At 42.4% G+C, this 25,748-nt stretch overlaps 1 protein-coding gene across 7 annotated transcripts in view; it reads right to left on the bottom strand.

The window, feature by feature from the left end:
* Positions 1 to 25,748, bottom strand: part of LOC134222039 (segmentation protein cap'n'collar) — a 309,662-nt gene that overhangs the window by 246,954 nt on the left and 36,960 nt on the right. Inside the window, exon 1 of one of the 7 annotated variants that reach the window (XM_062701192.1) lies at positions 1,526 to 3,022. The exons of the other annotated variants lie outside the window; for them this stretch is intronic. Within the exon in view, the coding sequence (XP_062557176.1) occupies positions 1,526 to 2,413 (888 nt within the window). The 5' untranslated portion in view covers positions 2,414 to 3,022. Of the gene's footprint in view, positions 1 to 1,525; positions 3,023 to 25,748 lie in introns of those variants that run through there. 7 annotated transcript variants of the gene reach the window in all.

Genomic DNA, 25,748 nt, shown 5'->3' with positions numbered 1-25,748 from the left:
AACCGCGGATATACAACAAGATAGAGCACTTGGGCCCATGGTGTCGGTAGAGCATCATCAAATTTTGCACCTGGTATCAAAATATTATTATTATAGCTTTATTTAAGAGGTTTTCAGCCGGGGACTGGTTCGCCTCTTGGGTATCAAAATAGTGAAAGTATTAAAAAACAATCAAGTAACTATTTTTTTAGTAAGTTTTCCTCTAATTTCGGCATTTTTTTTCAAGGGTGATTCCTTTCTATCTAATTCTTTCAAAAAGGTGTGGGCTGGAAGAAGTTAATTCGACTGTTTTCCTTTAGAACAGGGGTGACATTGCGCATCTCGACTCGAAACGAGTAAACCATGCAAACTGTCATACGAAAGAGTTATCGAAAGGAGATGCGCAATGAGGCCCCAGACAACAAGTTCCAATAAGCATATCAATATGCAATTTATTTCCAAACACGGACCGGAAAGTGAACACAATCACCTTCATCATGACCTACATTGTAGCGACACGCCTTATCTTTGAGCAGTCGTTTGAGGATGCACATCGCAATAAAACAATTTCAGATTCTATACTGAAATCCCAAGCTTCTGTTTTTTCGAAAGTTTCGTCAAACTATAATGATAAGAAAAAGAAATTCAGTTTTTCTAAATATGAATAAGAAATAGAGTTTGATCTAAAATGGTGATCGTACCCGTACTGTATCAATAACAAAAAATGCCTAAATAGCCTTTTCAGGCAGCCAGCCTTCTCAATGTTTTTCAAGTGTTATCTTTGACATCAGATATTCATTATCAAGTGATGAAGCTCATACTGTTAAAAAAATCTATAAGCGAACATATTTCCGTCTATCTACCACATGTTCTAAAATAACTGCATCAAAAAACAGACAGAGATGCGTGGAAAATTCCCAAGATGCGTATGGAAAATACCGAGATCACAACACCTGAGCAACTTTTGCTAACAAGAACCCAATTTAAAAATTAAGAAGCAGAACCACACTTATCTCAAAACAAGCATTAACATTAAACAGCCCATACAGTCCAGCGTGGCATCCAACCTACCGGTCCCGTCCGATACGATGAACCGATTGCACCGGACCGCGTCCTAATACCATACACCACCGGCGCCAACCAAGCTCAGCAGCGCCAGATACACAGGTGTGTTAATGAGCACGCACCAACACATGCACCACCACACCACTGACTGAACTGACAGACAGACTGGCCAGGCCGGCCAGTCAAACGCGACGCCACCACTAGTGCTGGGGCTCCACTCGATACGCTACAATAACAAGCGAACCGAGCGCCATAAATTTTGGGCTCGCTTTCGACCGAAACGACCAACAAAGAGAGGCAACCTGAGCTTCGCCAAGTGCGAACGATGGAAAAATTAGCACGTGAAAGTGAAAGATTTTTCCGTCAATTTGATAATGAAGGGGTTTTCGATGGTGTATGGGTATCGTCTCGAACAAAGACGTTATCGCAGGCTAAACCCACGTGTTCAATTTTCGATTGCTTGCATATATAGAAAACTTACCTCCTGTGTGAGCTCGGCCGTCACTGGCTGCTGTTGCTGCTCGGAATCATCTGAATCCAGTTCTTCCTTCTTGATTTCTAAACATTCTTCTTTTGGCTCCTGCTTAACGACCACGTCGTTGGCGGCCGATTCCATAGGTTCTTGATCCCCGAGGGGTTCCTCCTTCACTTTGACCTGTTTCGAACGGGCGTCGCACGATTGACAACACTCGTGCGAACTGCCGGCTTCCGATCGCTCTTCCAGTTTGGGTTCGTTCAGTTCCTGATCAAAATCGTGATATTGGAAGAAGTTCGGCTCGAAAGGCAACCGAATCAGATCCTCAAACATGGGAGGTGGCTCGTTTTTTAGCGGGATCGCATCCAGGGCGTACGTATTGATGGGGGCTTCGCCAAAGTCGTTCAGATCGGCCATGTTCTGCTCGAACACCGAAGTGCTGTCCGCAAAGGGGTCCGTGCTGAGGAAGATGTCCTCTGTGTCGAAGGATTCGAACGTTGGTAGGTCGATGGTTACGGACGATGTGGAGTTGGGAGCTTCCTGGGTGGCCACCGGGGCAGGAGAGGAAGCTCTGGCCGAAGATGTTTGGTTGGTCGAGTTAGAGTTCTGTATGTTGAGCAGATAGGTCTGCAGGTCGAAGTGCGTTGGCACATTGTATTGGGTGTCGAAACGGGCAAGATCTTCGATGATCGAGGGTAGAGCTTTGCGGTTGACGTAGGTCTGATCGGTGAGGGGAGCGGCTCGGAGTTCCAGCTGCCAGCCGCCGACGCCGGTACCAGCCAGACGCGTCTCCCACTGCAGATCAAGATAGTTCTCCGGATCCACCCGCAACAGACTCAACGTCAGCGCCAGATGGAGCAGCTGCTCGACGTAGTTTTTCTTTCCGGAGATCATTTTGCGTTGCGGAGGTTTGTCGTTGGGTCGGGAGAGATTTCAAAAATAAATCCACTCTTCTCGTGTGATTCCTCGGCAAAATAAAAACAAATTTCACGCGTGAGCACTGAATACAGTCTCTGAGATCATTCGAATAATACACAAGGGCGAGAGGTGTGCACTTAAGTGATAACAAAAACACAAACTGGTTGCAAATTACACTCTAAGGGTAGGATGAATCAGTCTTTCTTGCATTATTACTGCGCACAGCACTTCACACTAATAGCGATACGGCGACGATGCCAGGTGTGAGTGTTGGGGTTTCATCAGATCTTGGTTGAAGGCACTAGTGGACCAGTTAGTCCCTAATTACTTCCATAATAGTACCCACAAGGTGGGGAGGTCGTTGTTGATTTTAATTTCAATTCTGCTGATGTTTAAATTTCACTGAATATTTTCGCGATCGTAACAAACCAGTCAGTTCGATAAACATTGAATTCATACTGCTGTCACCGGCTGTCCTCAATTTTCTTCACCGTATTTGCACATAAGTGTCTTTAGTCGTTGCAGCGCCGTTCTCCGGTGGTTTCATCATCGCATCGTCGGTGATGTCGTTCCGATATAGGTACGCTGAAATTGAAGTTGGAGTTGTACTTTTATGGGCAACACTGCCCGAGCTCGAGGATTCGAGGCTCACTCATGCTACAGTGGGTTACCGTATTTAGTGGCTTGTTTTTGGCAATAGTTTATTCTCGATAAAGACAACAATATGTGAATTAACCTATTTGTACGCAATAAACATCACTCCTGTTTCGAAGGACCAGTTATACTTTTTCTACAATGGCTCTACAATGTCTACATTCCTACTGGAATTTAATCTTCTTTCAAACGGATCTATTAACTTTTACAGTTATTAGTTTAAAGCTTTGTGTCTGTCATTTCATGAACATGAGTTTTGCTCCAAAAATAAAATGTTTTCCATCCAACAACATCCTATGCCTAGGATAGAATTCGCAATCTATTGGAGTCACAGATAATGAGATCAAATTGAATAAACACATCAACTAAAGTCTAGAGTAAACTAAATCAAGCAGATCGCCAGTCAAAAAAAAAAATCTAATTTCCAGAGGATTTTCCGAGCAAAAAATTTGAAATAAGTGTTTTTTCATACTAATTTGAGCCACCCTAGTGTCCATAGATCCATCAGCGCTGGATAAGTTTCAGGAGGCCTCAAATGAGTAGAAAAACTGTAAAACTGCTAGCGTCCTTCCTGTTTAGTGTATTTATTGTTTAGTATATTTATTAAACCGCTTGACCGCTTGACGAGTCCTTAGTCGACGAATACCAAGTAGGTTTTTGCAAAGGCCGGTCAACGACGTAAGAAATTCGAAGAAGATATCTGGAAGAAATTCGATAGCAGCGTCAAAAGAGTGAACTTTTGCAGTCTGTTTGGGAATTCAGAGAAGCTGTTGAAAACGCTGCTGACAAAGGTGAGGGCCGCTCCAGCGACTAGAGCGGATTGGATGTGGACATTTATAAATTTCGGCATCATGATGAAGCAGTAGGGCGACCATTTAGAAGCCGCTCGACTAAAAGACCACCAGTATGACGGAGTTTAAAGACTGAAGATTCTTCCTTCGCTTCGCCGATGACATAATATTAGAGGTTTACGGAGAGTCTGCTGGGCCTAGCACACCGCTGAATAACTCGATACTGCCGCCGGGCTATAAACTGGATAGGGTCCGGTACAAGCAGGGCAGAGTGGCCGGTCTACGGATAATGTTCACCAACCTTGCGACCGACATAGTTGCCGGAATTCACCACGCTGTCGATGAACGCGCGGACGCGGCTTAGGAAAGCATAGTCATGGGAATAAGTTTGTACATGTGCACGAATCCGACCAGAAGCGAAGCAAATTTTCTCGTAGCGATGTGACCATCCGGCCTGGCTGGATTTGCAAACGGACCGCTCATCCGATCGGAATTCCAAGGAATTCAAGCAATTGAACATCGCAGAGCAGTTAAGAGAAGCCGGGAGGCATATACCATTAGAAGCCTATCTGAACAAACATGACGGAGGTCGGCGTTCTTCGAAAATGCAGTGTGTGATGCACAATTGCGGGAAGGTTCATAATCCTCTGCTGCATCGAGTACAAGAATCAGTGCAGCTACAGAAAGTGAAGTCGGAATATAGCGTGGGTTGGACCTTTTGCTAGTATCACATTTACTACAGTCTTTCCCCCGAAGTATTGCTTAATTGCGGGCCGGGGGAATGACTGGAGAGGAAGGAGTTGGTTTTAGTGGGTCGGGAGTGGTGATCCCATCCCCACACTACCTGGGTTCGCCTCCCCAGGTGTCTGTTTGCAGATTTCCATTACCTTCGTTAAAAAAAAAAAAAAAAAAACATTTACTACAGTGGTTAGCGGCAGCGTTGAATCGTTAGATCGCATCTGCGTGTGATCGCATCTGCGTGTTGAGAATTAAGGTCTGAGGGAAGGGTTTTTCGTTAAAAAAAGCACGTGGTAGCACTCTCTGAGAGAGAAAATTTCCCAAGTCAGCCCGCCAGAATGACGTTGTCAGTGTCGCCAAAATTATTTCAACATTATGCAGTTTACAATTGCTTTAGAATTTGCCGTAAATGGAGAACAAAAGGAATTGGCAACAATGGGGAAGCAATTTACCACTTATACAGTGATTCGGCGAGAGAACAGCAGCAGCGCCGATCAATCACGCAATGAGGAGATCAATATAAACAAGCTCCAGCTGGTTTTGGAAAATGAAAACATGAGCCGTTTCTAGAACAACACTCTAGTGACTTCCCGTGAGAGGATTTCTGTACAAGATTTCCACACAAGCTTTGGAAAGGATTTGGGTAATAACAGTGGTGCTGGTGTAAATAAGACAAATTAGACAAATAGGACAAATAAGAAAAATGAGACAAATAAGACAGATCAGACACAGAAGACAAATAAAGGAATTCCTCTGGAAGTTTCTCCAGGAATTCCTTCGGAAGTTCCTCCAAGAATTCCGTCGGAAGATTCTACACGAATTCCATCGGAAGTCCCTCCAAGAATTCCTACGGAAGATCCTCCAGAAATTCCTTCGGAAATTTCTCCAGGAATTCCTTCGTAAGTTCCTCCAGGAATTCATTCGGAAGTTCCTCCAGAATTTCCTTCGGAAATTCCTCCAAGAAATTCTTCGGCAGTTCCTCAGGAGTTCCTTCGGAAGTTCCTCAAGGAATTCGTTCAGAATTTCCTTCAGTAATTCGTTCGGAAGTTCCACCAGGAATTCGTTTGAAAATTCCTCCAGGAATTCTTTCGGTAGTTTCTCCAGGAATTCCTTCAGGATATCCGTCGGAAGCTCCCCCAGGAATTCCGTCGGAAGTTCTTTCAAGAATATCTTCGGAAGTTCCTCCAAAAATTCCTTGGGAAGTTCCTCCAGGATTCCTTCAGAAATTTCTCCAGGAATTCCTTCGGAAGATCCTTCAGGAAATCCTTCGGAATTTCCTCAATGAATGCCTTCTGAAGTTCCTCCAGGAATGCCTTCGGAACTTCCTCCAGGAATGCTCCAGATCCTCCAGGAATTTCTTCGGAAGTTCCTCCAGGAATTCCTTAGGAAACTCCTCCAGAAATTCCTTCGAAAGTTCCTCCAGGAATTTCTTTGGAAGTTCCTCCAGGAATTTCTGCGGAAGTTCCTCCAGGAATTTCTTCGGAAGTTCCTCAAGGAATTCGTTCAGAATTTTCTTCAGGAATTCGTTCGGAAGTTCCACGAAGAGTCCGTTTGAAAATTCCTCCAGGAATTCTTTCGGAAGTTGCTCCAGGAATTCCTTCGGTAGTTTCTCCAGGAATTCCTTCAGGATATCCGTCGGAAGCTCCCCCAGGAATTCCGTCGGAAGTTCCTCCAGGAATTCCGTCGGAAGTTCTTTCAAGAATATCTTCGGAAGTTCCTCCAAAAATTCCTTGGGAAGTTCCTCCAGGATTCCTTCAGAAATTCCTCCAGGAATTCCTTCGGAAGTTCCTCCAGGGAATCCTACGGAAGTTCCTCAAGGAATGCCTTCGGAAGTTCCTCCAGGAATGCCTTCGGAACTTCCTCCAGGAATGCCTTCAGAACATCCTCCAGGAATTCTTTCGGAAGATCCTCCAGGAATTCCTTCGGAAGTTCCTCCAGGAAGTCCTTCGGAAGTTCCTCCAGGAATTCCTTCGGAAGTTCCTCCAGGAATTCCTTAGGAAGCTCCTCCAGAAATTCCTTCGGAAGTTCCTCCAGGAATTTCTTTGGAAATTCCCCCAGGAATTTCTTCGGAAGTTCCTACAGGACTTTCTTCGGAAGTTCCTCCAGGAATTCCTCCGGAAGTTCCTCCAGGACTTTCTTCGGAAGTTCCTCCAGGAATTCCTCCGGAAGTTCCTCCAGGAATTCCTCCGGAAGTGTCTCCGGAAGTTCCACCAGGGAGTTCCTCCAGGGAGTTCCTCCGGAATTTCCTTCAGGGAGTTTTTCCGGAAGTTCCTCCAGGGAGTTCATCCAGGGAGTTTCTTCGGAAATTTTTCCAGGGAGTTCCTCCGCAAGTTCCTCCAGGGAGTTCCTCCGGAAGTTTCTCCAGGGCGTTCCTCCGGAAGTTCCTCCAGAAGTTCCTCCGGAAGTTTTTCAATTACAGTAGGATCAATACATACACACCAAACAACGACAAACCTGATGATGTGAAGGATGAGTTCTATGATCATCTAGACAAGACCTACGGAGAATGTCAAAACACGACGTGAAATTCATCATCGGTGACGTAAACGCACATCGGAAGGAAAGCGTTCTTTCGCCCAGTTATTGGTAATAAGAGCCTCCAGGCAACTACAAATGACAACGACCTGAGGCTAGTATTTTTTTTCCGCAGCCAGAGGAATGGCTATCTGTAGCACCTATTTTGCACGCAAGCATATTCGAAAGCACATCTGGAGCCACCCAAATGACGATTGGAGGATTATCGGCATTTCTCAGATGTCATAGATGTGAGGACCTTCCGAGGCCCAAATATCGACTCTAACCACTATCTGGTGGTATGTAAGATGCTCGCAAGTCTGTCCCGCATCACACCGGTTCTAGGCGTGAGAGAATCATACGGCTGAACGTATAGCGACTGTCGGACGAGGGAATTGCGGTACAATTCGCGCATAAGCTCGTCGAAAGAATCGAAAGACGCACCCAACTGGAGAAAATGTGAACGCATTGTGGCAACAGGTCCACGAGGCGGTCAATCCAACAGTCACAGAGGTACTTAGTAACACAGAAGGAAACTAACGGAAAGGCTTGTTTGACGTGGAGTGCCAAAGAGCGACAGATGAGAAAAACCCGGCCAGGAGCCGCATGCTAGTAGCGGCTACAAGCCAAAACAGAGAGAGACATAAAGAATGTCATGATCAATGACAGCTTCGGAAGGGTTGGGTAAAAGGAGCACTTTGAGCTATTGTTGAATGGACAATCGGACAGAGAGGGCACAACCAGAATCAGGATTGAACGAGCAGTAGAGCTGTTATAGAGTTATAGAGCTGTGATAAAAGCTGTTCGAGAGCTAAAGAACGGTAAGGCGTCTGAGAAGGACGGAATCCCGACCTAGCTTCCTAAAGTTGGGAGAGACAGGCTGAACGAAAAAAATCACCAAGTGATTGAAATGCCTTCGAGCTGACTTGATGGCCTCATATATCCTATCTACAAGAAAGGGCAAAGACTGGATTGTGCTTATTATCAAGGAATAGCACTCCTCACTACCGCATTCAAGGTATTCCAACAAATTCTATTTAGCAGACGATGGATGATGGATGTCCGTTTTGTCGGCGAATATCAAAGCGGTTTTCGAGCGGAACTAGCTGTGGTATATAATAATAGAACATGGCTTTCCGATGATATGATGTGCAAAGAAGCCATCATCATGTCTTACATGCTCCTTGGTTTTGCGGATGCAATCGACATCATTGGTGTAGATCGCAGAGCAATGGAAGAGGCTTTTGTGTCCTTCAACGGGAAGAATAGGACTGAACATAAACTCTGCCAAAACTAAGTACCTGATAGCTGGCAGAAAACGTGGCAGTCCAATCGATATTGGTCCCGAGGCGGAAATTGTTGGGATGCGATTTGAGTTTGTCGACGAATTCATATATCTTGGAAAACTCATTACACGTGAAAGTCATTATCGAGAAGTCTCCAAGGAGAATTGCTCAGTTAGATCCGGTCGGACGCTTCACGTCAGCACCGTTATTGGAAGCCCAGGTCAAGTGACGCACTGATCGTATAGAAGAGATTTTGACTCTGATTTTGGCAGGTTGACGATCGGTGCCGACGAAACTGAACGTGGCAGAGCAGCTGACAAAGTGAGGTAAGAATCCTGAAATACAAATATACAGCGTGGGAGTATGATGCCAGCAGGGTACGAGGGCAAAAAGGAATGGCTGAAGAATGGTTTGCTGCCGGGAATGGTTTGCGACTGCGGAACTTTGGGTTCATCTGTTGCTACATAACGGGAAGATACTAACGGTTCTTGTGGACTCCAACCGTTTTTCGAAGTGTTAGATTCTGGTACAATCGATGGCGTGTTAGTTGAAGTTTGATTCAAGTATCACTGCAGCACAAGAAGTTCGAGCAGGCAAAACGAGTTTGTTGAAGACAATGCAATCGGAGAGTTTTATTGATGAGCTGAAGGTGCTGTGGAGGAACAAAGACCTTCCAGAAAGCCAGATGGCACTCGAGAAGACCAGTCCGCTGTACAAAGTGACCCACTAAAACGAGGTCTTTTAGCTTCGTGCAGTTAACCTAAATATTAAATAATAAAATTCCACATAAAGTTCTACGATTTGTGTCAAAATTTCAACGCAATACGCCCGTACCGAACCAAGATATTGAATTTATTCGCCTTTTGAACATTTTTCCCCATTGTGCACTGGTAGGCGAGCCTGGTTCGATTAGGATGAAGGTTCGAGTAGGGCAGGCGTTTCTTCCCTTTGATATGCAATTCCCAGTGGGTCTACCGGATGATCGCTGAATAACAAAGCTGCAGCATTATCACGTTATTGTTGTCCATAGAACGCAGAGAAGAGATGGATCGCACCGTTTTTCTGCTTCGTTCGCACTTGGAGGTGGCGCACGGGCTCACAACTCGGTTGTGTTTGATAGCGACACACAGCTTTATCGGCCGAGGAAGTTCTTCTCGGCCGATCGAGATTTTCTCCGGCAGCGGGACGAATTCACGAGGGTTCAGCAAGGAAGTAATGGAGGCTATGCAGGGCATTAGAGATGACTGCGCAGTCCAACCAACGAACACGGAAACGAAGTGGACGTTCGACCTTCCGGAGCGTTTGGTCAATTCAGTGAAAGTTTTTGTTTGTTACGGCCATTGTAACAGACTCTACGTTACAATTGTTTCAAACATAAAGAAACAACAATCACCATGTATCAAATAACAAATTAGAATGCTACACGTTCTCTCTTGGCGCCCTGGTTGGTTGTGTCCGTTGCTAGAATCATCGCTGTCGTTATTTCGAACGTATCAGGAATCAGGATCCACAGATCTCAATAAACATTTGAAGCCGCCAAAACAGCCTCGATGTCAGAAGATAATTCTGGTTCAAAACTGGATGCGAAATGCTTGGCCAAGAAGTCACACTGTTCTTTCTAATTTGTTGACTCTCTGTTTTCAAAGACCACTTTATTTGGAACGGAACGGTTTTTCCTCTTACTGATTGCGAAGCTCCGGATTTCGAATCCCGACATTCACCAATGGTGCTGCCTGTGACTACGTTTGCGTTGCAGATTTCGGAGGAGAGGAGTGCTCAAGAGAGGGGAGACAGGTGGGACATTCAATTGGAACGCTAATGTGAATGCTTAGTGCTGGGTGCTCGGCAAAATCGAGCTCCGCTGTAGCTCAGTAAATTTCAAAACTGAACTTCGGTAGAAAATTCTGTTTTTACTGATTCTCAGTAAAATATTTACCGTATCTCAGCAGCCGGAACGTCACTTTACCAGAGATCTTGGCAAAAATCATGTTTGCTGAAACTTGGCGGTACCCACCTCGAGAAAATAAACTAAAAATGTTGAGATCTCGGCGAAAAAATAAGTGTGTAGAAATGGAGGAGGCGTCTTGGAGCGGTTGGTCCGGTCAGTGAAGGAGTTGCTAAAGGCGCTCGATGATGAAATGCGGTAGACTGACGAGATATTTCTAATATTGAAGCTCAAAGGCGCTCACTCCTAACCATTTTTGAGGGGTACATAACTGAACCAGTCATGTGTGGCTCTACCATCTCGTCATCCAGCGGGACGCGTTTCAGTGGTCGGAACTGGTTGCTAGCATGATGTGGGAACTGTCACCAGAGAGCGCCAGTGCCAAGGGTACTCGGCTCTGGTCGACGGGACAAGCGAGTGTGGGCGGACTCTCTCGCCGACGAAGAAGAGAAAGTCACAGCAACCGGGGATGGGGGTGGTTTTGGACAAACCCCCCCCCCCCCCCCCCCCAGAGACAAAATTTAAAAAAAAAAAATTTCGAAAAAAAGGGTTCAGAAACCAACCCCCACTCCCCACAGACCATTTTTCTGGCAACGCCACTGATTCGCCTCCTTTCCGATAGTCACAACGCTTAAGCGGGGCGAAGATTAATGCAACGATGCCCGTAACTGGTCAGCTACTGAGCGACCGGACTGACCAGCTAAAACGCTGGTTCGAACAAGCGCTAGCATGATCTGCCCAGGACGCGTCAATACCGTAGCTGTATTACTGCATAGAGGCAGCCCAGGACGGGTTGGTAAGTGGAGTGTCAGACATTGACAGACGAGAAGAACGTTGCCAGAAACTGGATGTTGGTTTGGTTTTTCGGTTGAAGAGAGATCGGTACAAGGAAGCAAAAGCAGTTGAAAACGAACCAACTGCAAGGAATGAAAGCAGTACGAAGAACAGTGATCAATGAGGCGCAGGGAATAATGAAGAAGAACGATATGCGGAGGTTTTATGAGACTGTCAATGGCGTACGGAGGAAGATATCGCCATCGTCCCGTCAATTTGCTGACAGATAAAACTAAAGATCCTGATTCGTGTAACGTTAGACGGTTCGGAGAGCTTTTGAAGTAATTGAGCGTAAGGCGCTGTGGATAATATTCGATGGTAATTCTTGTAGAAGTTTTCCGTACAAAATCCGAATAATTTTCCTATTAAAATTTGAATGAATTTTAAGTGGAAGTTCAAAAGAATCTTCAGTAGAAATTCAGATGGCTTTTTTTTGTGGAAACTCAGAATTGAATATTCAGGAAAATTGCGCTAAAGAAATTAAAAAGAATTTCTCGTTAATTTTTGGAAGAATTTTCTAAAAAAATACCGTACATTTTTAGTGGAAATTATGAATTTTCGTTGTAGTTGTAAAGAAGTTTTCCGCGAAATTCCAAAGAATTTCTGATGAAAACATCAAAATATTTCCCGTGGAAATAAAAAAAATCTCTGCAGATTCCGGAGAATTCGGCACGAACTCAAAGTTCTTGGAAGGCAATCCGGAATGTTTGAGTCCATAAAACAAATAAAGCAAGAAATACTCGACTTGTTTCCAACAAATCGGTAAGCCACTGTAATACGTCACCCCAGGAGAGGTAACTACTGGTTGCTTTTTTACTTGCTGCTTTGCTTTACGCCATTCGCTCAAACCGCAACCGTCTCCACCGCACATTCGTCGTAATTACAGTTCCTCTCCTCGCGCGAAGGAGCGCAGCCAGCGTCACCACATTCACTGGTTTACGGGGAACTCGGAATTGCACAAAAACATACAAACCACGAGCCTCGTCACCGCGGCCCACAGCCTGTAGATATTGATTGGGGCGCACTCGTTGACGACCGGCCCGACCCGACTAAAGGGGGCCAATCAATTATTCAAACACAAAACGATTGTCCCTTCCGTGACCTCCCGTTGTCACGATACCGAATCTTCACTCTTATCACTCCTATTGGCTCTATCATTCCTTGAACGGATGGGAAACGATATGCGACCTCATATTAGTTGGGTACACAATAGCTAGACTGCACTTTATCACGGAAGCAGTGACAGGTGAATTTCAGTAATTATATGTCTGACGGAACGGCCTAAGAACAAATTTTAAACTTTAGGATAGTGTCGTCTAACTTTATACATGAAGGAATTCACAAAATGTAAAAACATAGTATAAAAATCTTAGACTTAAAAATGTGATGTTTCCAAGTTGACCCTTCCTTGACTTAGGCATTTTTAGTATCTGAATGTTTTTAAATATTTTAATTTTTGAAATTTTAAATTTCTGATAGAAACAATGAAAGATTTGAGGGAAAATAATGAAGACAAAAATAAATCTCATTTTTGAGATTTTTTTCATCCTCAATAATGTATGAACGGAAATAAAGTTTATTATTATATTGTTGTCTATATCGATGAAGATGTAAACAGGATTGCCAAAAACTGAAAGCCACTGTATCAAAGATTAGTTCGCATTCGGCACATAAACACCCGTGTCCAAAGGGAATTCCTTCTAGAACTGACTTGTCTTCAAAATAAAAGTAATATCAGGTTTTTGCCTCAGATTAGCATTCTTTTTCTTCACTAAACGCTGATGGATGTAAACTGAACACACGTAACTGTTTTTTCACTATTCTTTTGAAGATCTTCGCCTCAGCCAAGGCACTCACTTTCCGGAACAATCTTCAGTGCTTCGTTGTGCTTCAGTCTTCTATCACTCTCCAATTCAGCACCACGCAAAAAAAAACGTAAATAACTGAGCAACCTGATGACAAATCGCGCATCAACTCAAGAAGGCAATGACTTGTGTTTGTCAAAATATCCCACGACGAAGTAGCTAGCAGAGATAAAAGCCACGACACTTTACTGTGCTCTGACTGACACAAACTACGACAACGGGATTTCACTTCGCGGATGTTCCGCGTACAATCCGCTACTGCCACTGGGATGTTGATGTTGCGTTTGTTTTCACCTCACTAATGAAACGTTGTCCACGGGTAAGAACCGTCGGACGACGGAACGAGCCGGCCTATCCGTTCGGTTCCGTAAGGTCGTAAATATTCCCCGACGACCGAACACGACCTGCACGATTATTTTGCACAATATTTTCGCCGATTACACGCACTGCCTTTTTGTTCCAATCACGGCTTTACCACGACGACGGCGTCGTCGTCGTCGTCCGACTTCACTAAACACTGATGAACTGAGCCGCTTGGCCGCGGTGCCCACCTCGTGAAAACACACTCCGTCCGCCGTAGCTGATTCCAAGTTTGGGGCCACCGTGGGGGAAAACACTTTCTTCTTTATTTCGCGAATACGCGATTGCTGAACGCGATTCCGATTCGATTTCGCGATGGCAGAGTCCGTCCCTCTGATGTGTGCAATCGAATATGAATAATCATCATCGCAAGACCAGTTCCAATTCGATGACGAACAAGAGGAGCGCGCAAAACACACGCACACACTGATCGGACGACGTCGATGATGGTCGATGATACGACGGTGAGAAACGTCATCATCAGTTTGGTGGGACCAAAGTTTATTTAATTGTGTCTCAGCATCAGGTTAAGTAACTCGAAACAAAATGATAAAATCATATTGTTGACGAAGGATTTATTAAGTTAAGGATTTAAGTTTGTTCAACGAAAGTGGCACAATGATGTCGGACTGGAAACCTTAGTTTCTTGAATAAAAAAGGCAATTAATCTGTGGAGAATTTCTTCCATAATAGCACATAATAATGGGATTTATATGAGTGACAACACTTAATTCAAACATAACCTCTTTAAAGAGATATAAGATCCAACTGTCATAAAATGTACGTCCCTTGTTATCACAAATACACACTGGGATGGATTGATGATCACACGCAATAACACAAAGCATAGCATACAATGCCGGAATAAAACTTGCGACGAAGCTTCGCGTGATTCACGTTTTGATTGTTGACCACAAGTAAGAATGTTCTCACGCTTAGTTCAGTTTACCTATTTATAGGTACTTGGTTCACCCATATTTAGGTATTGTTCGCATTACCTATATTATGGGTAAATTTTATGGATAAAATCGGTAAAATTTACTGATATTATCAGTAAAGCGAGTTTACCTAAAGATAGGTAATTGAATTTTACTCATATATGGATGAAAAAATGATCTTGTTTTGTTTGCAATAGTATTTCTCGAACCTCCGAACCACACTATTTCAATGAACACAAACTCTGAATCTTTCCTAAATTGATTTTCCTAGTAGATTTGTGCATAGGAAAACAATCCCAGCGTTAATTTCGGTGAGTACATTTCTCCGGAAATTGTTGCACTCTATTTTAACGAAACATAACCCTTTTCCATTTGTAGAAGTTTTCTCGGAACATAAATAATCGCCGGATCCCTACCAGCGTACCGGAAATACAAGCGGAATCAGTCGAGACGGCAGGTCCTTTCCAACTGACGTAATACTGATTGTATAGTGTTGGAGCCAATGGCTCAACCAAACATGAACAAAAAAATCTATATGACCGACGAAACCGTAGCAAAGTCATCACTAAGGTACCGGTGGAGTGTTCGGTGCCGCTTGTTCTACGGCCGCTAGTTATTGATGAGATTTTATCAGCACACTGGGAGATTCGTTGGCGCAGCGAACCACCCAGTTGACCGCTGCAGGAAGATATTGAGGGGGATATTGAGAGGGACATAGTGAGCAGAGATAGAAACCGAGGAAACAAAAAGAGATTCAATTCAATGAAAATGGACGAAAAGTCCAAGCGACGGAGTTGGTCAAGAACTTCAAGAGTTAGCGTCCGCGGAAGGAAGTTTTTTTGTTACTGAATTATAATTCGGAGCAATGATATGGATTTGAAAGGTAAGTTATTTGATTAAAATTCAATTTGCAATGGGCTAATTATGGATTTCATTTTGATTTTAGATATGCTGCGAATGACAGTTTGTTTCGCATTATTCTGAAGCAACCGCTGTTGAATCTTATATACAGCTGGTGATGCTATACCATCATCCATGGTGCCACAAGATCCGGAGCAGCATGTCGTTAAACATGTGACTTTATTGTCCGCTAAGTGGTAATCCAATTCCTGATGCAAGTGACGTTCGTTTCACCATACTGCACCGAACCTGCTGCTGATGGATATATTAGTTCGTTCGTGCCAACTAACATCTGTTCCGGTTTCTGCTCCGAAATTACATGCCACCATTCTTACAGTTATGTACTGCCAGGGATCCAAAAACAATAATGATAATTTATGTAAAAACGGGAACTCTCGCGAGAACTATAAATTAATCTCGAAATAAATAAAACAATTTGTTTAATTTTATCCAAAACGATTTTAAATTTCCATAACAAATTAGTTCACCCTCGGGTTCACCCAGGGGGGGAGTAAGCCTGTCATCCACGAACAAATCAAGCCTACCTAAGATGTATTATCCGGGCCTCGCCGCTTGGGAAAGGCGGGCCACCCTGGGCCACCCCGCTTGGCAAGTGTAACATTTTTCGAACTGGAATCTTGTAGGATATTGGTTAACCTACACTACTGCTAACTAACGAAAAAAATGTGGGATTGTTTATTTACATTTACTTCATACTTCATGCAGAGGAGGCGCGATGCACCGCATATTACCCCCCTGGGTTCACCCATATTTGAGTCAATTTCACCTAAAATAGGATACCCATAAATAGGTAAACATTACCGATTCTGCCGTGAACCATTTGTACTCAAATATGGGTAAATGGCAGTTCACCCATATCTAGGTATGTGCACTTTTTGACGATTTTAGGTACTCTTCACCCATATTTGGGTGAACTGAAGTAAGCGTGTAGAGTAGGGCTACCGCTAACCGCTATAGTCGAGTACATCTGTATATGGATGCCATATACAGATGAGTTCAACTTGTGGTTAGCGGCAGAGCGGCTCTCAACCATTTTCATGAGAGCTATACTCTTCTAAAATTTCACATTATTTGAGACGTACCCCTGAATTTATGCGGACATACATATCGCAGAACATGATGATGATAAATACGGTAGATTATACTAATGACACACTGGTGGTATTCGAACCACTAGCAACAGCGTTTCACACCGATTATGCTACGTTTTGACAGGGCATACTCAGTTGAATTCAATTGACTTGCCAAAAGCGGAAAATGTTCAACTTTCTTTTTGTTCAAGTGAATTGAATTAGGGTGTTTACACGTTCAATTCGCGTTCGATTCATGCGACTTGCTCAATTCACTTGCTTTGTCTAAACGTAGCATTACAGAAAACTTTTGCAATTTGGGTTTTCTTTAGCTGAGGCACTTTTTAGTTGGTGGTTCGCTAAGTTTTGGTGCGTGAAATTATTCTTTGTTCAATGCAGAAAGTAAACAACATTGTCAAAACGCTCCAACGCTCGCTAGTCGTTGGTAAACCAGGTGGGTGGTGAAGAGGTTTTCGGATGAACCAGAGGCAATACAATACTCGCGATTCAATAACGAGAGAATATGATTATCGTTTCTATAATCAGACCGTATTGTGCTCTTGTACTGCGTGGTTGTCTTGTCTCCATTGTCGTAACTACAGGGGGCTAGGGGGGGCTTTAGCCCCACCAAGGATCTAGCTAAACCCCCTAGGAGATTTGATACTTTGCATAAATATTGCACATATCTAGCCCTCTGATATGGGGGTAAATGCAGATAATGAATTGTCTTCATTATCCCTCTCTTCGAAGCACTACAGCAAGTTGAATCTAATCGCTCAAGTTTTTGAACTTCGAGCAATTGTTATATTAAGAGAAGGAATGAATAGGTTATTACATCATTGCCAGATATCATTTTTAAGATTTTAAAATTTCTAAGATTTTGATTGAATAAAGAAAATTTGAGTATGTAAAATACTAAACAGTGTGAAATGCGCAGGTCGAAAGAGAAAGTTTCTTTCGCTCTGTCATTGGTACGGAAAGCCTTCATTCCACTACCAACGATAATGGTCTGCGACTTATAACCTTTGCTGTTGCTAGAGGGATGGCAATCAGCAGTAACTACTTCGCACGTAAGAATATCCGCAAACACACCTGGCAACATCCGAGTGGAGACACTTGTTCACAGATAGACCACGTGCTGATCGACGGACGACATTTCTCGGATGTTATAGATGTAAGGTTCTCCAGAGGTCCGAACATTGACTCGGATCACTACCTTGTAGTGGCAAAAATTCGGGCGCTTCTTTCCAGCGTCACGAATTCACGAAACAACAGAACGATGCGTTTCTATATCCAACGCTTGTCAGTTGAAGGAGTTGATGAACAGTACCACCAGAAGCTGGACGAGCGGAAAGGAGATGCCACCGGATCTGGCGACGTCAACAGATTGTGGGAAAATATCCACGAAGCTGTGGCTACAACAGCGAAGCCAACGAAAAGGTTGGTTTGATGAGGAGTGCCAGCGAGTGATGGACGAGAAAAATATTGCTAGAAGTCGAATGCTAGTGGCTGGTACCCGTTCCAACAGAGAGCGGTACAGTGTAGCAAGGGCAGAAGAGAAACGAATCTACCGCAGGAAAAAAAGGCAACACGAAGAGAGTGTGATAGCTGAAGCGCAGGAGAACATGGCAAGAAACGATAAGCGGATGTCCCAGTACACGCCATGTGCAATGATCGAGAAAGGAATTTGCTGACAGACAAAATTGTGGTGGCAGCCAGTTGGAGGGAGCACTTCGAAGATTTATGAAACGGTGAAAATGAAGGTGTATTAGGGAGCAGGATGGACATAGTCAACAACGGTCAAGCTGTTGAACCACCAACGCTGGACGAGGTAAAAAAGGCTCTAAACGAGCTGAAAAACAGTAAAGCTGCTGGGAAGGACGAGATCCCGGTCGAGCTTCTCAAACACGGAAGTGAGCAGCTGCATCAATCAATTCACCACATTATCCCGAAAATATGGGAGGATGAAGAACTGCCTGTTGGCTGGTTGGATGGCCTCATATGCCCAATATATGAGAAAGGGCACAGGCTAGAGTGTGCCAACTACAGAGGGATCACCCTTCTAAACTCGGTGTACAAAATCCTGTAGTGTATCCTGTTTAACAGAATGAGACCGCTTGAGGAGTCCTACGTCGGCGAATACCAGGCAGGTTTTCGTGAGGGTCGATCAACGACAGATCAGATGTATAGCCTGCGGATGATCCTTCATGAATTCCGGGAGTACAACTTGCAGACTCACCATCCGTTCATTGATTTCAAAGCAATGTACGATTCAGTGAAAAGAAATGAGCTGTGGCAGATAATGTCCGAACATGGTTTCCCGGCGAAACTGATTAGACTGATACGTGCAACGCTGATTGAAGCAGGGTAATGAAGTTTCGAATTTATTGTTCAACATTGCACTCGAGGCAATTGTCCCACTGAAAAGGGAGGCGGCGAGGATAGGCTTAACTATTAACTCTACCAAGACAAAGTACATGGTGACAGGTAGAGGTAGAGGAAGACTTAGTGGTGTTGGTGCTGAGGTAGTGCTTGATGGGGATGTATTTCAAGTTGTTGAAGAATTTGTTTACCTTGGAACGTTTGTGACATGTGACAATGATGTTTCCCATGAAGTGAAAAGACATATTGTTGCTACGAATAGGGCCTTTTACGAATTACGTAACCAGCTTAGGTCCCGCAACTTGCAGACGGAAACGAAATTTGCTCTGTACAAAACTCTGACTCTTTCAAAATTTCGCCAACCGATATCCAAAAACTTCGCACTCTGTATGTCGCATAGAATCCCGTTCGCTATTGTCGATCGATGAATCGTCTAGCCAATAAATCCAACCGACTCGCATATCATATCCAGCCTCGCAGCAACAGTACCAATCCACTCAATACGCGAGAAAATAAAACAGAAAGAGAAAAATAGCACCCACAAATAGATCAAATCGTGTTGGAATGCCACTCACCTGTGGCCTTTTTGGATAGGGCCTTGTATTTCAATTAATTGACACCAGACACAAACACCAGTGGGGTATTACTGTCACAAGAGTGATTCTGCTACACTATCGTCTGATGAGCCTCCAGTGAGTTTGGGTGGCTGATTGCTTGAGTGCAGTCCCGACGGGTGAAATATTTCATATCCAAAGGCGGTATGGCTTGGGTCTCCGACTGACAGCAAAATGACGAATCCTGTACACAATACCCGCCAAATTCCGAACACAGGGCTCCTATGAAATGGCTCCTGACTCAACCAAAGATCATGATTACGGCACCATACAATGTTACGGCTTGATTCGTTGGGTTGAGCAAACTGACCTTTACGGCTCTCAGCGAGTCAGAATACGCAGATCCAGCCTTATTGTATCCTTTCTTTCTCCGTTCAATCCAATTCCTTCCAATGCACTAAATCCTTCTTCCAGTCCACTTATCCTTCCTTATAATACACTAATCCACATGCATCACCCAAATATCTATCTAAACAGTCCTTTCTTCCATCAGTTAGGCACAAAAGAAACACTTAACATATCGGAGCAATTTACATCTATACACTTTATTGAAAACAGCGATTTTGGTGGTAGATACATATGCACTAGAGTGGGGCGTCATGGTCATTTTTCAAATCAACGGTTTTTCGAAACCATTCTGGGTCCTTAACAACTGAGCAGAATTTGTGCCCGATTGGTTGCTTCCTCGCTTTCCGCATCGCGTTTGAAGTTTGTATGGAAATTAGTATGGGAAAACGTGTATTTTATTATTTTTACTTCTAGAGGTTTCAGTTCATTGTAAACCAAGTGGCACATTGCGTTAAAGTTTAACCCGAAGGATGCCGGAAAACTTTGCTGAAGAAGGTACGTTGCTGGAACGTCCACGAAAAAAGTTATAACGCTTCGAAGATTGATCGTTCAAATCATATGCGAAAATTAGTTTATTCTGCCAGCAAATATATTATATAACAATATAACAATATAGTCCACTTCGTAAATCCCCATATATTAGGCAAGAGACAGCACATTAACGCCATCTTGCGTCACAAAAGGCAACTAACGCCTAAAAACGATAGCCAAGGGGTGCGTTAATTGCGAAAATTACACTAATTTAACAATTTTTGAAAATTTGAATTACATTTTTTTAAATTTTTATTTTAAACTCAGATATCAAAATGGGGTCGTGGGATGATTTCTAGCATATTATTTTGAAATGTTATGTTGCATATTGAATTATACGTTTAAGCACCCCTCGGAATGTCTCTTCACTACATTGCTTACCTTTTGTGACACCGCGGCGCTACTGCATTGTCTCTTCAAATCAGTCAGAGTGGACTATACAGTAGACGTTCGATAACTGCAAGTCATTTAACTGCAGTGCTTTTTAACTGCAATTCGATAGTTGCAATAGTTTTGCAGTTATCGGACCGCTAAACTTTCAAACTGATGTCAGACTCGATGACAGCTGCATTGCGCTGCACATTTAGATGCACTTTTATTGCATCTGACGTCGATTGACAACCGTTTGACGTCTAGAATGCGTTGCAGTTATCGAACGGCATTCGTTAACTGAAAAGTAAACATTTTGCAGTTATCGAACGGCTACTGTATTGGTAATAGAGTATATTTGCTGCCAGCACTGCCGAACTACGTGGACCAATAATTTAACTGACTGTTACTTCAAAATTATTGATCTTATAGGGCTTAGGAGCTAATGGGAGTTATTCGGAATCATTTCACAAAGTAAAAATTCTGACAAGAAGGAAGATGGGTTTTGCCCTCTTACAACCTTAGGCCGGTCCCAATGCTGAAGTTGCAGTTTCAGTTTGGTACTGCTTGATGTTATAAAATTTATAGCTGTCAAAATAGAACTACAACTTGGTGCCCGCAACGCAGAGTTGTAAACGAAATGCAACTTGGTTTTATTTTTTCATAAAACAAAAACGAAACAAACTAACATTTTTCGCGGTAGTTTTTACCTCGCATACGAACAACAATGAGTTTGTCCATCATCTCAAACAAACAAACACAATTAAATAAATTTGAAACTCAGTTTCATTCCAGTTTCAAATCAGGTCTTATTTACAACAGACCAGTCGAGCAGTTGCAAATCAGTTTCAAAAAGTGCTCGAAAAATAAAACTGCAACTCTGCGTTGCGAACTGCTAGTTTCAGTTCTAGTTTGATTTCCAAACACGCCATACAAAACCCAACAGCATTGCGACCGGCCTTAGGTTGTCCGGTAGTGCTGGCAGAAACATTGATTTCTTGCATATTGTTTGAACAATCAATTTTCGAAACATTATAACATTTTTTGTAGACTTTCCACCTACGTACCTTCTTCGGCAAAATATTCCGGCATCTTTCAAACTATATGCCAACATATTGAGTCACGCGATTGATGATAAATTGAAGCCGTTAAGAGCAAAAATGTAAAAAAGTACGTTTTCCCATACTAATTTCCATATAAATTTGAAAGGCGATGCGGAAAGCGAGAGTGCAACCAATCGTGCCCATATTTTGCACAGTTGATTGGGGTCCCAGAACAGTTCAGAAAAACCTTGATCTCACTTAATTGGATGGATTTCTCCATACATCTGCGCCCCACTCTAATATGCACTCTATATTGATTTATAGTTTTCGAATAACGCGCGCGCGTGGTTGGTACAACCTTTATTGTGGGATATCGAGTGGCTACTAACTGGCCGGTAGGTTTATAATTTTGTTCTCCTGTCTATTGCTAGGTATATATATAATCGTGATTCGGTCAACTTCGTGTTATCACTATGTGTTATCAATGTATGTGCAGTACAACGTTTAGGGGTGTCTATTTTGTTTTAGTGTTGTGTATAACAGTTTTGTATGGATTAAGTGTTTAAAGTTTAGAAGATAAATTTAGTTTTTTTTAGCTTCATATATCAGGGAGAAACAGATAGTGTCTGTGTAACATTTGTTAACTTAACGTGTTTTCAAAAATTTGAGCGTCCATTTTCTATAGCCGCGCACAGAATATTGCTTTGGTTGGTTCAATTCGATAAAGTTTATTCCACTAAAATTGCTTGAAAATGGCGAGAGGAAGTGTTTTAAGTGAGAAAGAGAATAGAATGATTGAAGCTTATAAGCAGGAAGGTGTTTCAGTTCGAGAAATTGGGCGTAGACTCAGTCGATCGGATAAAGTCGTACGAAATTATTTGAAAGATCTAGAAAAATACGCTACGACCAAACGGAAGCCGAGAAAATCGGAGCTGTCACCGAGCGATAAGCGAAGCATTGTGAAGTTGGCCTCAAATTGCGCCATATCACTCTCTAAAATCAAGTCCATTCTCAATTTGCCAGTCTATATAGAAACAGTTCGGAAGGCATTGCAGACCAGTCCCAACATTATTCGGGCAAATATGAACAAGGCACCAAATCTAGCCCCTGTGCATAAACAGAAACGAATAGAATTCGCCAGACTCAACATGGCACGCCAGTGCTGCTGTAATCTGGAAAAGTGACGTAACAGCCATTTTACAACATGCATGTTTTTCAGTTTTCTGTTAAAGAGCTTGATGAGTAGTACTCGTTAACACTATTTTTTGAAAATTGCCTATACGTCACTTTTTCAGATTACGGCAGAGTGGGACACGGTTAAATCATTGTGAAATTAATATTTTTTTTTAAACTAATGAGCCCAACTATATTTTGTTTATTTATAAATTATTTTAATGTTCGTTTTTAAACTCTAGGTGATCTTTTCCGATGAAAAGAAATTCAATTTAGATGGTCCCGATGGATTTACCAGCTATTGGCGAGATCTTCGGAAGGAACCAGAGTACTTCTCCAGACGTAATTTTGGAGGAGGATCTCTAATGGTTTGGCTTGGATTTTGTGCTACAGGAAAGCTTAATTTGGCATTCACATCTTGTAAGATGAACTCGACGGATTATATTGAGGTTCTTAACAGCTGCTTAATTCCGTTTAAAGCTAAGTACCGTCGCAAAAAATCGTGTTTCAACAAGATAATGCCAGCATTCACACCAGTTCCGCTACAAAGTCTTGGTTTAACGACCGGAAAATTGAGCTCCTGTGGTGGCCAGCCCGTAGTCCAGATCTAAATCCAGTGGAAAACATCTGGGGAATCATTGTTCGACGGATCTACGCCAACAAAAAGCAATACAACAGCATTGCTGAGCTTAAAGTGGCAGTTTCGGAAGCGTGAGAAGATTTTGAAATGGAAATTTTAAAGAACTTGGTTGGAAGTATGTCCAAAAGGATTTTCTAGATTATCGAGCGTGCTGATTATTGAAATTCAGAACGTATTCCGAAAAATGAATATTTTAACATTTATCCATTAAAAAGCAAAAGTGCGGCTAAAGAAAATAGCCACTTATTTACATGAATTTGAATAAATAAAGGACTTCCTGTTGCAAATTGTCAATTCAGATTTGAATAGTATTCTTAAATAAATCTATTTTAAACGTATTACCAGGTGAAGTGAAGTTCTATCCCCCAGTTTACAAGTTACACCATAAACGTGTGTGCGGCTATAGAAACTAGTCGCAGTGTATCATCACCCTTTGCTATCTCTATTACCCTTCCACTTGTGATTATATGATAATAATCCCATTCACATCGTACATAAGGATTAAAATAGTCTTGGTGCAGGTGGTTAAGTTCAATTCTCTTGGTGGAGGGCTTAAGTTCAATTCTCGTCTCCGACCATTTTTTTTTTGTAAGCAAAATAAGGTTAGCGAAGTAAGTATAAAGCATCGTTCTTCGACGGAAGTTTAAAAATAGATTATATGTAGACAACATACCTAGTTATTTCTTCTCGTGATCAGAGACCTAATCCAATGGCTCGCTATATTGACTTAATGCAATCTGGGCATGGGCCTCAGCTTAATGCAATCTGTGCATGGAATTCATGCAAGATTGTCATAAAATCACGCATTCTCTGGTTGGATGATAAATTAGGTTAAGTTTAGTTCAAACTTAGATCATTATAATTCCTACACGGTTCAATTAAACCAGAGGAAAAATCCTAACTGCAGAGGCAATTGAAATGTATTAATAATAATTAAAAATGATTCATAGCAAATAAGGATGATAGTGTCACGAAAACAAAAAATACCTAATCTAAGAGATCAATGCATTAGATAATTAGCAAATAAAATAAGTTTAAAAAAACTTCAAAATCTATGAAAGCCGTAGAAAAAAAACTTAAGTCCCTAAGATTTGTTTTCTAAGAAATGATAAAAAAGAATTCAACTCAAATTGGATTTGATTACAGACGTTGTGATCGTAAGGTCTTTTCCAAGGCCGTACCTCTATTAATTTTATTGAGATTATTGAATTTCTCCAAGTCCGAATCGTAGACGGCAGTGCTGTATTGCAAAAAAGTTATTTGAGTCAATATCAATAATAGGCATATTTTTATTCAGAAGGCATACTCCAACAGTACCTATCTACATTAGTTTTATCTTTGTACGTGGTGCTTTATTAAATTATCGTTACGACAGACTTTGATTTATCACTCAAGATTCATGTATGCAGACCATGTGCTACCACTTTTTTCTCTGTAGACACTATACCAATGCGACTCATTTGATCTATTGTGGCGTCTCTTACCACTTACTTCTTGTACAAGCGGACGGGTGTGAAAATTCGTTTTTTGCGTATCAATGATCAAGTCGTACCATATGTGTATGTATTTGTTTTATGTATTTTTGAACATAAAGTCGTTATTGCAAATGAGTTTCATCATTCTTTTCTTCGCGTTTTATTGGTTGATTAAGAATGTGAACCGCCACTTCATATAGACTGATACTGATAGAGCCGACGCTCAATGATAGCCTTCCCTCCACACGTAATTTAATCGACGGTAATCGGAGGCCCAACCGTTCACTGAATGCCGTACCCCGCTTCCACGTGCTTGTGAGTCAATATCAATATTACCTTCCGCGCATTGACCGGAGACAGTTGTTCGACAAGCTTGACGTCACCCACCAGGCGGCCACCATTAGGAGAGGATAAGAATAATAAACACTGTTATTCTTCGAAAAGTTGGGAATTCCACGTTGTTCCTAAAGCAGATACGTAGGCAGTTATCCCACTTTGTGCAAATTATCACAACCAGTCGGACGACTTCCAAGATTTTTTTTTTCGCCTGTATGTCCTACCATCAAATTTCGAACCGGTGTGGATTTGACCTCCACACAAACCTTGTCACGACAACGTTTTGACGACCCCCTCTTCCTATATTTGTTTGTTACTTCGAGCTACACGGTGTTGCAGAATAAGTTAATATGTTTATAGCAAAAAATGCACTAGTGAACTAGAATTGGGCAAACAATAATATAAATTTAAAACTGTGAAAAAAATCATGGAATAAATTTAAACCAGTGAGTTCTTTTTTTCAAATGCTTGGACTTTGCTATAA

The sequence above is a fragment of the Armigeres subalbatus genome, chromosome 1 (genome assembly GCF_024139115.2).
Source record: "Armigeres subalbatus isolate Guangzhou_Male chromosome 1, GZ_Asu_2, whole genome shotgun sequence".
NCBI classification, from domain to species: Eukaryota; Metazoa; Arthropoda; class Insecta; order Diptera; family Culicidae; genus Armigeres; species Armigeres subalbatus.
Note: the sequence above shows the minus strand (reverse complement) of the source record. Positions and strands in the feature narration are given on the sequence as shown.